At 41.4% G+C, this 11937-nt stretch overlaps 1 protein-coding gene across 2 annotated transcripts in view; it reads left to right on the plus strand.

The window, feature by feature from the left end:
- Positions 1–2339, plus strand: part of TFDP1 (transcription factor Dp-1) — a 101088-nt gene extending 98749 nt beyond the window's left edge. For both annotated transcript variants that reach the window (XM_073350551.1, XM_073350543.1), the window contains exon 11: positions 1011–2339. In XM_073350551.1, coding sequence (XP_073206652.1) covers positions 1011–1158 — 148 coding nt within the window. In that variant the 3' untranslated portion in view covers positions 1159–2339. The remainder of the gene's footprint in view (positions 1–1010) is intronic.
- Positions 2340–11937: the final 9598 nt, after the last annotated feature.

Raw genomic sequence — 11937 nt, forward strand, 5'->3', positions numbered from 1 at the left:
CCCAGGCGCTCCTGGACCATGAATGGCCCTTCCCACGATGCTTCCATTTTATGGGCCTGGAGCGCCTTTAAGACCATGACCTGGTCTCCTACTTTGAAGGAACGCTCTCTGGCATGTTTATCATACCAGGCTTTTTGCTCTTTTTGAGCATCCTGTAAGTTTTCTCTAGCAAGGGCTAAAGAGGTTCGGAGGGTGTTTTGTAGGTTGGTTACAAAGTCCAGAATGTTAGTTCCTGGAGAAGGTGTAAATCCCTCCCATTGCTGCTTCACCAACTGCAATGGCCCCTTAACCTCACGGCCATATACAAGTTCAAATGGGGAAAACCCTAAACTGGGATGTGGTACAGCTCTGTAGGGAAAGAGCAACTGCTTCTGGCCATCGGGTGGCAAAATCCATGAAAGTCAGTATGTACTGCTTTCCTCTGGGTGTCTTTTTCGGAAAAGGACCCAGAATATCCACAGCTACTCGCTGAAATGGAACTTCAATGATGGGGAGTGGCTGGAGAGGGGCTTTGACCTGGTCTTGGGGTTTTCCCACTCTTTGGCACACCTCACAAGACTGGACATAGGTAGAAACATCCTTGCCCATTCCCTCCCAGTGGAATGACCCCCCCAAACGGTCTTTGGTCTCTGTGTATATATAAAGCCTGCTTCAGTTTCCACGATATGCATCCGATGAAGTGAGCTGTAGCTCACGAAAGCTTATGCTCTAATAAATTGGTTAGTCTCTAAGGTGCCACAAGTACTCCTTTTCTTTTTGCGAATACAGACTAACACGGCTGTTACTCTGAAACCTGAAATTTAAAAAATGTGATTAATAATGAAGTATCGCACCAGTTACAAAAGTAGGGCATTGGGGTGGTGGAGAGGAGTAGATGAAACCTTGATGACTTTTTTTCTTGGAAATGTTCAAAGTTTCATTAAGTGTTACACCTCAGTTACACTTCAGTTACAAGTAACAGTTTAATTAACATTTCTCACTTCTTTTAAAACTTAATTTTCTTACTTCAGTGACTTCACCAATGGTGGAGATGGGATGTTAGCGACAAGTTCCAATGGATCGCAGTACAGTGGCTCCAGAGTTGAAACACCAGTCTCTTATGTTGGAGATGATGACGACGAGGATGATGACTTTAATGAAAATGACGATGATGACTGATCCTTTTTGATTGTAGACTTTTCAGGAATAAATTTGTTCTAGGGAGAAAACGCACTCATGCGCGTGCGCTCTCTCTTGCGCTCTCTCTCTCTCTCTCTTTCGCAAAATATATATATATTTTGCCCCGTCCCACAAGGAAAATATTGGTAAGCAGTTCTGAGTTTAGAAATTGCATCTCAGATAAGCAAATAAGGATTGTTTTATGTAGGATATTTTTAAATGTGGTGTGGATGTGTGTTTTGATACCAGTGTGTTAATGCAGAGCCTTTATTATTTGCTCCTTTTTTTTACTTGAAGGAAAATGCATTTTGCCCCAAATGTTATTGCTAAGTTTGCTAAAGAAAATGTAGCCACATCAATGAAGAAATAAAATGCTAACGTTCGGTGGGAAATGGATACACTGAATGGCCATAAGTTTGGAGTGAATTTTGATGACAGCCTTTGTTGAGGGATGGCAAGCTCATGTAGTAGTTGTGGGGTTTTTTTGTTAATCATGCAGTGTCCAAAGAACCAAACGAGATCCATCTTACTTTTTTACATGTTAAATTCCATAAATGTTGTGAATTTATTTTCCCTTAAATAATATCTAACATGATTCCGTCAAAGTTATATGCTGTTTTCACTGTATGTTGGGACATATGAATTACAAAGTTTTTGGCAAATGTTTACTGCCAGCTGATGCAGCTATATAAAATGTCTTGAAGGTTTGGAATGAGTTATTGCTTATGGTAAAAATTGCCTGATTTCTTACAGGCAGACTTTGGAAACTTTTTATTATATAGTTGTTTACATACTTATAAGTCTATCGTATAAAGACATGTACTGAAACAAATGTTTGTATTTGTTTCATAAGCATCTTCCTGTAATCTATTATAAAGTTGAAATTAAATATAGAGAATGTTTTAAGTTTTTTAACTCAAAATTGTCAATCATTTTTAATAGTTCATTTTTTATAAAAGGAATTTCAGGGCAGGTGGTAGTCTTTTAAAATTTATTCACAAAACATTTAACTGCACAGATACTGTCAGCTGCCTATCTAAGACAATAGTCTTTTTATTGAAACACAAATAAACTTTTCTGTAATATTTTATGGAATATAAAGAGACTTTAATTGTTTGACTTGTTTAACCTTGGCACTGTTAGTTTTTATTAATAAAACGCGCATGGGCATTTTTAACAAACTCTGTGTTTTTCTAATTTAGGATTATTCTACCTAGAACTTTTAATCTTATTCAGGGGCTTAGCAGATGTCCCCATGGTCATATGGAGGTGCAAGAGTCTAGAAGAACCCATTGTTTTTAAATGGGTAACCAAACAGATGTCGTGCTTCATCATACCCCAGGATGCATGTGTTCCTTTGCACTACTGATGTGAGCAACAGTCCTTCCTTAGCAGCTGAGGCAACCCCATCCACTTTTTTTGGGAAGAGTAGAAGTCACACGGTTGACTCATATCCACCTTCTCGTCCACTGTAACCCCTCGGTCCTTTTCTGCAAAACTGTTGCCTAGCCATTTGGTCCCTAGTCTGTAGAAGTGCTTGGGATTCTTCCATCCTAAGTGCAGGACTTTGCACTTGTCTTTGTTGAACCAGATTGTCCCACACAGAATCCTCTCGCTCCCACCTGGATCCCCGCACACTTGGATCTTGCCCGGTTGAGCCTTCCTGCCCCACACCTTGTGAGCCTGGCACAGACGGGCAGGGCCCTAGCCTGTTTCTGGGGCAGGCCTTGTGCTGTGTCAGAATTGGGTGCAGCATCACCACTGAGTCACTGTTTCCGGGTTGGGGGGGTAGAGAGGCTGCAGGGTGATCTCCCATCTTCATTCAGCCAAGTGGCCTGTGCTGCCTACTGCCATGTTGGAGCCTATACATTCATTTATTGCTAAATAAAAACTTGCAGAATTTTGCAAAATTTTAATATATTGTGCACAGGATTTTTAATTTTTTGGCACAGAATGCCCTTGGGAATAAATAATAGATTTGAAAATAGATTATCTGGCATTGAGAGAAGACAATGATGGGGAAGTAACATATGGTCTCTCCCTTCATTTGCCAGCTCTTTTCTGTAACGTGTCCTGTTGATTACTATGGAAGGGGACAATAATATTTTGTAAAGATTGCAGTGTGTGTGTCTGGAAAGGATCTACTTCTAAATTGTGTTTTGGGCTGAATACACAAATTGTTATTGGCATTGTTGGTTTTCTAAAATGGCTCACTTTCTGTAGAAGGTACCACCTTTCTCTTTACGGCAATAGAAGTTCAGAAGGGCTTTGCAAATAAAGTGTTTACCAATTCTGGAATCAGAAATTGTTTGCTTTCCCCTATAGAATTTTGCCACTCTTTTCAAAAGAAAAGTGATTTTATCTTTTTTTTTTATTATTATTATTATTAAAAGAACACTTCTGGTCCTCTGCAGCCCAGGATAATTTCTTCAGAGGAAGGTAAATAAGTAAAGATATGTGGTGCATTGGACCTTGAAGGTGATCATTTGGCAAATAGTTTAGATGAGGAGATAAGTGTAAGAAAGAAAAATCTTGGAATTTCTGCTATAGATGAATACAAGTAATTTGCATCTGAGTTATGAAACCTTCACCCCAATAGAAAACCTTACTGTGAATTTCGGTTTTTTGTTTTTTTTTTAAATGGACCTCTTTGCCACCACGTTAATGCAGCCTTCTTGTTCCAAAAGGGACCTTCACACAATTAGAATCAACTTCTTGATGGAGGGAGGTACTGTATATTGCCTTTCTCCCTTGATGGCCCACAATGTTCAGTGGGTTTTCCTTGCTCCCCTAGATTATTGGAAGCAGAGTAGACCTTTTGTCCTGGCTGTTTCGTAGTACCACTTGCTCTGAGCCTTTCCCAGATTTCTCTGACTCCAAGAAAGTACAGATAGTAGGCTATACACATCTGTGACAGCTTTTCTCAGATACATCTTGTTTCTTTCTTGTTTGGAATGTATAAAGGGAACATCAACTTTTTTAAAGTTTGACAAGTACTAATATTGGACCAGTATTTAAAATGGGCAAATGTGATGGGGTAACTTTTGGCTGGCTAGTTTTACATCAGTTCTGGGCAGAATAATAGAAAAGCTGATACGGAATTCAGTTGATAAAGATTTAAAGCAGGGAGTAGTCAATAGGCTGACCAAGGGCCAAATTCAAACCACCAGACACTTTTGAATGGACCCTGAGATCTTTTTATTTACTTATTTTTATCATTGTTATTTTTATTATTTTCTCTGAAGTCTGGACCTTGACTATACCTTGACCAAGAAATTTGGACCTTGACAAAAATAATTGATTACCCCTGATTTAAAGGATAGGAGTATAATTCATTCTTGAAAACACAGTTTTATGCAAAATAAATCCACATCCCTTAGCAACATAGTTACACCAACTTAACCCCCTGTGTAGGCAGCACTATGTCGGTGAGAGAGCTGCTCCTGCCAACTGAGCTACCGCCTCTCAGGGAGATGGATTAACTACACCAACAGGAGAAGCTCTCCCATGTTGGCATAGGAGCGTCTTCACTAAGTGCTATTGTGATAACAATTGTACCAGTGCAGCTGTGCTGCTGTAGGTGAAAACAAGCCCTTAGGCTTCTGTAAGGTGTTTGATTTAGTACCTTATGACATTCTGATTCAAAATTAGCGCTATAAAATATTAAAAAAGCACATGATATATGGATTAAAAACTAGCTAACTGACAGATCTCAATAAGTAGTTATCAATGGGGAATTATCAACTTGGTATTTCTAGTGGGGTTCCACAGGGATCATTTCTAGGCCTAATGCTATTCATAATCTTCTATTAATTGCTGAGTAAATACAAAATCATTCCTGATGAAATTTGTGGAAGACAAAGATTGGCGATACAGTAAATATAGATGAGGACAGGGCAGTCATCAGAATGATCGGGATTGCTTGGAGCTGGGTCCATTTAAACAAAATGCATTTTAATACAGCCAAATGCAAAGTTATACATCTAGGAACAAATAATTCAAGCTATAATTACAGAATGCAGGACTATATCCTGGAAAGCAGTGACTGAAAAGGACAAGCAATTCAATGTGAGTTCCTAGTGTAACGTGGTGGCAAAAAGGGCTGATTGTATATGCTTTAGATGTGTAAGTGGGAGTAATGAGGAGTAATAGTAGGGAAATGATTTTACTTTTGTACCCAGCATTGGTGAGACCAATACTGTGTCCAGTTCTAGTGTTCACATCTTAAAAAGGATGTCGAGAAATTGAAGAGGGCACAGGAAAAAAAAACCACATTATTCAGAGGCTGGAAAAAATGTCTTGGCGTGAGAGACTTAAAGAACTTAATCTGTTTTGCTTGTCAAAAAGAAGATTCCATGGGCTCTTTAATCCAGAGGAGAAAAGTTTAACAAAAATTTAGGGGTGGAAGCTGAAACCAGACATTTAAAATTAGAAATTAGGCACAAAACTTTTAACTGTTTAGGGTGGTTAGCCACACCCCTGGGAAAAGCTACCAAGAGAAGTGGTCTTCTTTCTTCTGGTCTTCAAGGAGTTACTGCAATTCTTTCTGAGATATAGGCTTGGGAGGATTTGATTTTTATTGGTAAATGTGATTTAAATGTTGATTTCACTGGATGCACACAAACCAACAAAAAATATTTCCATTGATCATAGTTGAAGTTTACAGTTAGGCAAAGCAGGAAAAATGCTGCATAGGAACTCATTTGGCTTCAAAGATATGTAGAATATTTTGATGTGATGTTGATAGCGTGTGTTAACGGTTATAAAGCTTTAACTTTTTGAGTATCTACATCGACTATCATTAAATAATTCTGACCCACCCATAATTTCTCTCAACTGTGGAAAATTTAAATTGATAATCTCAGAAACTGGCTTAAAAACAAACAGTATCAATTGAAATTATAAAAAAATAAAAATCGAAGTATGCCAAGCGTGAAGACATTGTTTAGTTAAACCCAAGTTATACTTTAGTCAAGCACAAGTTATTAGGCTTAATACTGGCATAACTGAGTGAAATGTAATGAATGGCCTGTGACATACAGGAGGTCAGACTAGATGATCTACTGGTGCCTTTTGGCCTTAAAATGAATCCATGGTTCCTCCTACCAGACCGATATTAGAAGTTGTACAAAAGAAGGTTTAATTGTATTGAGTTGTACAACAACCAGTTGTATTGAGAAGTACTGGTTCTCCTGAATCCTTCTAAATAGCTGTTTCTAAACACCTGCAGCTATATTATGAATTTGCCTGCTGACTGCATCACTGGAGAGGAGAATTGCTTTGTTTTGACTGCAAGCAGTAGATCCCGGCATCTGAAGGAGCGCACAAAAGTGTTTTCCCAACTGTTTGGGTCTTGTCAGATTGCCTTATTTACAGTGACACCAAATATGGTGCTCAGATGGCTGTCATGTTCATAGTATTGCTGTTTGATAAAATAATCTTCAAATGTTGTAAACCCATAAGGTTCTGCTTGAAAAAATTAAATGGATTTCTTTTTTAAAGATGGATATTTGGTTTCCAAATAGCTCAGTGCTCCTTCTTTTGTATCTCCGTATGCATACCCCAGAATCCTTTGTCCCTAGGGATTTCCTGTCATCAGTAGACTGTGCTCATACCTCCGTGCCACGCTGGGTGTGTCATTGCAAATACCTGTCTGGGTACCACAGGAGTCTCTTTCAGTCCTAGACCCTTCCTTTCAATATATCCACCTCGTTGAAGGGTCGCATCGCCAGTGCCAACACTGCTCCTGTCTCCACCACCTGCGCCTGTATCTAGACAGACAGCCTAACCAGGGATGCCTCTATTCCAGATACTGGTGTGGATTTGCAGAGACTGTGGCCTGCATTTCCCACTCACAGAAAGCCAGGCTGGGAGGACCATCCAGTGTGAAAGTTGCCTGCTGGTGGAATCTCTCAGGAAGTAGGTGGGAGAGCTACAGGAGGAGGTGGCTAGGCTGAGGAGCATCTGTGCCCGTGAGGAATTCCTTGAGAATATTCATAAGGAGACATCTAGGGCTGAGGAAGCTATCCAGCTACAGAGGACTGCTGTCACACCACCAAGGGAGGACGATATGGCTCTGTCACAGGGAGGACACTAGCTGCTGGTTACTTCTGGCAGCAGGCAGTGCTCCACCCCTTCTCCCAACCCACTCACCATGTTGATGGAAAACTGTTACACTGCCCTGGCAATGAGCAATGAGGAATCACTCCCAAAGGTAGAGGAGGAGAAGCCATCTACCCCCAAGGCTGGGAGATCGCAGCCACCACTCCCAGGAGAAAACGAAGGGTTGTGATGGTTGGTGCCCCTCTTCTGAGGGGAATGGAAGCACCCATCTGTTGCCCTGACATGGAATCCCAGGAGGTATCGTATCCGAGCTATTACGGGGGGATGGTCGAGCACCATCCGGCCCTCTGACTACTACCCTCTGCTACTAATCCATGTGGGTACTAATGATATTGCAAGGTATGACCCTCAGCAAATCAGAAGTGACGATAGGGCTCTGCGAGTAAGGGTGAAGGAGTTGGGAGAGCAGGTGGTGGTCTCTTTGATCCTTCTGATCCAGGGTAGGGGCCCAGGCAGAGACAGATACATCCTGGAGGTGAATGTCTAGCTGCGAGAATGGTGTCGTCAGGAGGGCTTCGACTTCCTTGACCATGGGATGCTGTTCCAGGAAGGACTTCTAAGCAGAGATGGGGTCCACCTATCGAGGAAGGGGAAGAGCATACAGACTGGCTAACCTAATGAGGATGGCTTTAAACTAGGTTCGAAGAGGGCAGGTGACCAAAGCCCATCGGTAAGTCAAAAAAATGGAGACCTAAGAGAAGGGTCGGAATTTGCAGGGAGCATGGGCTGTTAAAGCAGGGATAAGGGAGAGACAAGACAGAACTGGGGGTGGCGAAGACTCAAATCAGTATGTTAGAAGTCTGTATTCTAATGCAAGAAGTATGGGGAATAAGCAGGAAGAACTCGAAATGCTAGTAAATCATAGAATCATAGAAGATTAGGGTTGGAAGAGACCTCAGGAGATCATCTAGTCCAACCTGCTCAAAGCAGGACCAACCCCAACTAAATCATCCCAGCCAGGGCTTTGTCAAGCCGGGCCTTAAAAACCTCTAAGGATGGAGATTCCACCACCTCCCTAGGTAACCCATTCCAGTGCTTCACCACCCTCCTAGTGAGATAGTGTTTCCTAATATTGAATCTAGATCTCCCCCACTGCAACTTGAGACCATTGCTCCTTGTTCTGTCATCTGCCACCACTGAGAACAGCCAAGCTCCACCCTCTTTGGAACCTCCCTTTGGGTAGTTGAAGGCTGCTATCAAATCCCCCCTCACTCTTCTCTTCTGCAGACTAAATAACCCCAGTTCCCTCAGCCTATCCTCATAAATCATGTGCCCCAGCCCCCTCATCATTTTCGTTGCCCTCCGCTGGACTCTCTCCAATTTGTCCACATCCTTTCCATAGTGGGGAGCCCAAAACTGGACACAGTACTCCAGGTGTGCCTCACCAGTGCCGAATAGAGGGGAATAATCACTTCCCTCAATCTGCTGGCAGTGCTCCTACTAATGCAGCCCAGTATGCTGTTAGCTTTCTTAGCAACAAGGGCACGCTGTTGACTCATATCCAGCTTCTCCTTCACTGTAATCCTCAAATCCTTTTCTGCAGAACTGCCACTTAGCCAGTCGGTTCCCAGCCTTTAGCAGTGCATGGGATTCTTCCGTCCTAAGTGAATGACTCTGCACTTGTCCTTGTTGAACCTCATCAGATTTCTTTTGGCCCAATTCTCCAATTTGTCTGTCACTCTGGACCCTATCCCTATCCTCCAGCATATCTACCTCTCCCCCCACAGCATAAACACAACTATGATGTGGCATCACAGATTGGTGGAATAGTACGCATGACTGGAATATTGGTACAGAAGAGTACAGCTTGTTCAGGAAGGACAGGCAGGGGGAAAAAGGGAGGAGGTGTTGCCTTATATATTAAAAATGTATACATTTGGACTGAGGTTGAGATGGAAATAGGAGACAGACTTGTTGAAAGTCTCTGGGTAAGGATAAAAGGAGTAAAAAAACAAGGGCTTATGTCATGGTAGGGGTCTATTACAGACCACCTACCCAGGAAGAGGAGGTGGATGAGGCTTTTCTTAAACAATTAACAAAATTATCCAAAGCACATGACTTGGGGATGGGGGACTTCAACTACTCAGACAACTATTGGGAAAATAACACAACAGGGCACAGATTATCCAACAAGTTCTTGTATTGGAGACAATTTTTTATTTCAGAGGTGGAGCAAGCTACTAGGGGAGAGGCTGTTCTGGATTTGATTGAGACAGATAGGGAGGAACTGGTTGAGAATTTGAAAGTGGAAGGCAGCTTGGGTGAAAGTGATCATGAAATGATAGAATTCATGATTCTAAGGAATGGTAGGAGAGAGAGAGCAGAAAAATAAAGACAGCGGATTTCAAGAAGGCAGACTTCCACAAACTCAGGGAGTTGGTAGATAAGATCCCATGCAAAGCAAGTCTAAGGGGAAAAACAATTGAAGAAAGTTGGCAGTTTTTCAGAGACATTATTAAGGGCACAAGAGCAAACTATCCCACTGCGTAGGAAAGATACGAAGTATGGGAAGAGACCACCCTTGGCTTAACCAGGAGATTTGTCAATTATCTAAAAAATAAAAAAGAGTCCTACAAAAAGTGGAAATAAGGGCAAATTACAAAGGATGAATATAAACAAATAACACAAGTGTGTAGGGACAAAATTAGAAAGGTCAAAGCATAAAACAAGATCGAACTAGCTAGAAACATCAAGGGTAACAAGAAAACAGTGTACAAATATATTAGAAACAAGAGGAAGACCAAGGACAAGGTAGTCCCATTACTCAATGCAGGGGGAAAACAATAGCAGAAAATGTGGAAATGGCAGAGGTGCTTAATGACTTCTTTGTTTCGGTTTTCACCAAGAAGGTTGGTGGCGATTGGACATCTAACATAGTGAATACCAGTGAAAATGAGGTAGGATCAGAGACTAAAATAGGGAAAGAACAAGTTAAAATTACTTAGACAAGTTAGATGTCTTCAAGTCACTGGGGCCTGATGAAATGCATCCTAGAATACTCGAGGAGCTGACTGAGAAGATATCTGAGCCATTAGCGATTATCTTTGAAAAGTCATGGAAGACGGGAGAGATTCCAGAAGACTGGCACTATATTTGTCTTTTTCCAATCTATAAAAAGGGAAATAAGGACTACCCGGGGTATTACAGACAAGTCAGCTTAATTTCTGTAGATGGAAAGATAATGGAGCAACTAATTAAGCAATCAGTTTGCAAACATCTAGAAGATAATAAGGTGATAAGTGACAGTCGGCATGGATTTGTCAAGAACAAATTGTGTCAAACCAACCTGACAGCTTTCTTTGACAGGGTAACAAGCCTTGTGGATGGGGGGAAGTGGTAGACATGGTATATCTTGACTTTAGTGAAGCTTTTGGTACTGTCTCGCCTGCCCTTCTCATAAACAAACTAGGGAAATGCAACCTAGATGGAGCTACTATAAGGTGGGTGCATAACTAGTTGGAAAACCATTCCCAGAGAGTAGTTATCAGTGGTTTACAGTCATGCTGGAAGGGCATAACGAGTGGGGTCACGCAGGGATAGGTTCTAGGTCCGGTTCTGTTCGATATCTTCATCAATGATTTAGATAATGATATAGAGTACACTTATAAAGTTTGTGGACAATACCAAGCTGGGAGGGATTGCAAGTGCTTTGGAGGATAGGATTATAATTCCAAAATGATCTGGACAAACTGGAGAAATGATCTGAAGTAAATAGGATGAAATTCAATAAGGACAAATGCAAAGTACTCCACTTAAGAAGGAACAATCAGTTGTACACACAAAATGGGAAACGACTGCCTAGGAAGGAGTCCTGCAGTGGATCACAGGCTAAATATGAGTCAACAGTGTAACACTTGAAAAAAAAGCAAACATTCAGCTTTTATTAGCTGTATTATTTTATTAGGTGTATTAGCAGGAGTGTCGTAAGCAAGACACAAGAAGTAATTTTTCCGCTCTACTTTGTGCTGATTAGGCCTCAATGGAGTATTATGTCCAGTTCTGGGCGCCACATTTCAGGAAAGATGTGGACAAATTGGAGAAAGTCCAGAGAAGAGCAACAAAAGTGACTAAAGGTCTAGAAAACATGACCTATGAGGGAAGATTGAAAAAATTGGATTTGTTTAGTCTGGAAAAGAGAAGACTGATGGGGGACATAATAGTTTTCAAGTACGTTAAAGGTTACAAGGAGGAGGGAGAAAAACATTTCCTCTTAATCTCTGAGGATAGGACAAGAAGCCATGGGCTTAAATTGCAGCAAGGGAAGTTTAGGTTGGACGTTAGAAAAAACATCCTAACTGTCAGGGTGGTTAAGCACTGGAATAAATTGCCTAGGGATGTTGTGGAATCTCCATCACTGGAGATTTTAAAGAGCAGGTTAGACAAATGCCTATCAGGGATGGTCTAGATAATACTTGGTCCTGCCATGAGTGCAGGGAACTGGATTTGATGACCTCTTGAGGTCCCTTCCAGTCCAATGATTCTGTGATCCTAGTGGTCCTGACTACAAATCTGGGAATGTGAATCTGCATCTACCCAGTTCTTGGGAAACTTGCTCATTGTATTATTCTTTGGGGCAAAACAAGCATCCAAGCTATAGCAACGGTAAACTGTAGTTTTCCCACGAGAGTATGGATTTGTGATGAAGCATTGCCTGAT

The sequence above is a fragment of the Lepidochelys kempii genome, chromosome 1, assembly GCF_965140265.1.
Source record: "Lepidochelys kempii isolate rLepKem1 chromosome 1, rLepKem1.hap2, whole genome shotgun sequence".
Classification (NCBI taxonomy): domain Eukaryota; kingdom Metazoa; phylum Chordata; order Testudines; family Cheloniidae; genus Lepidochelys; species Lepidochelys kempii.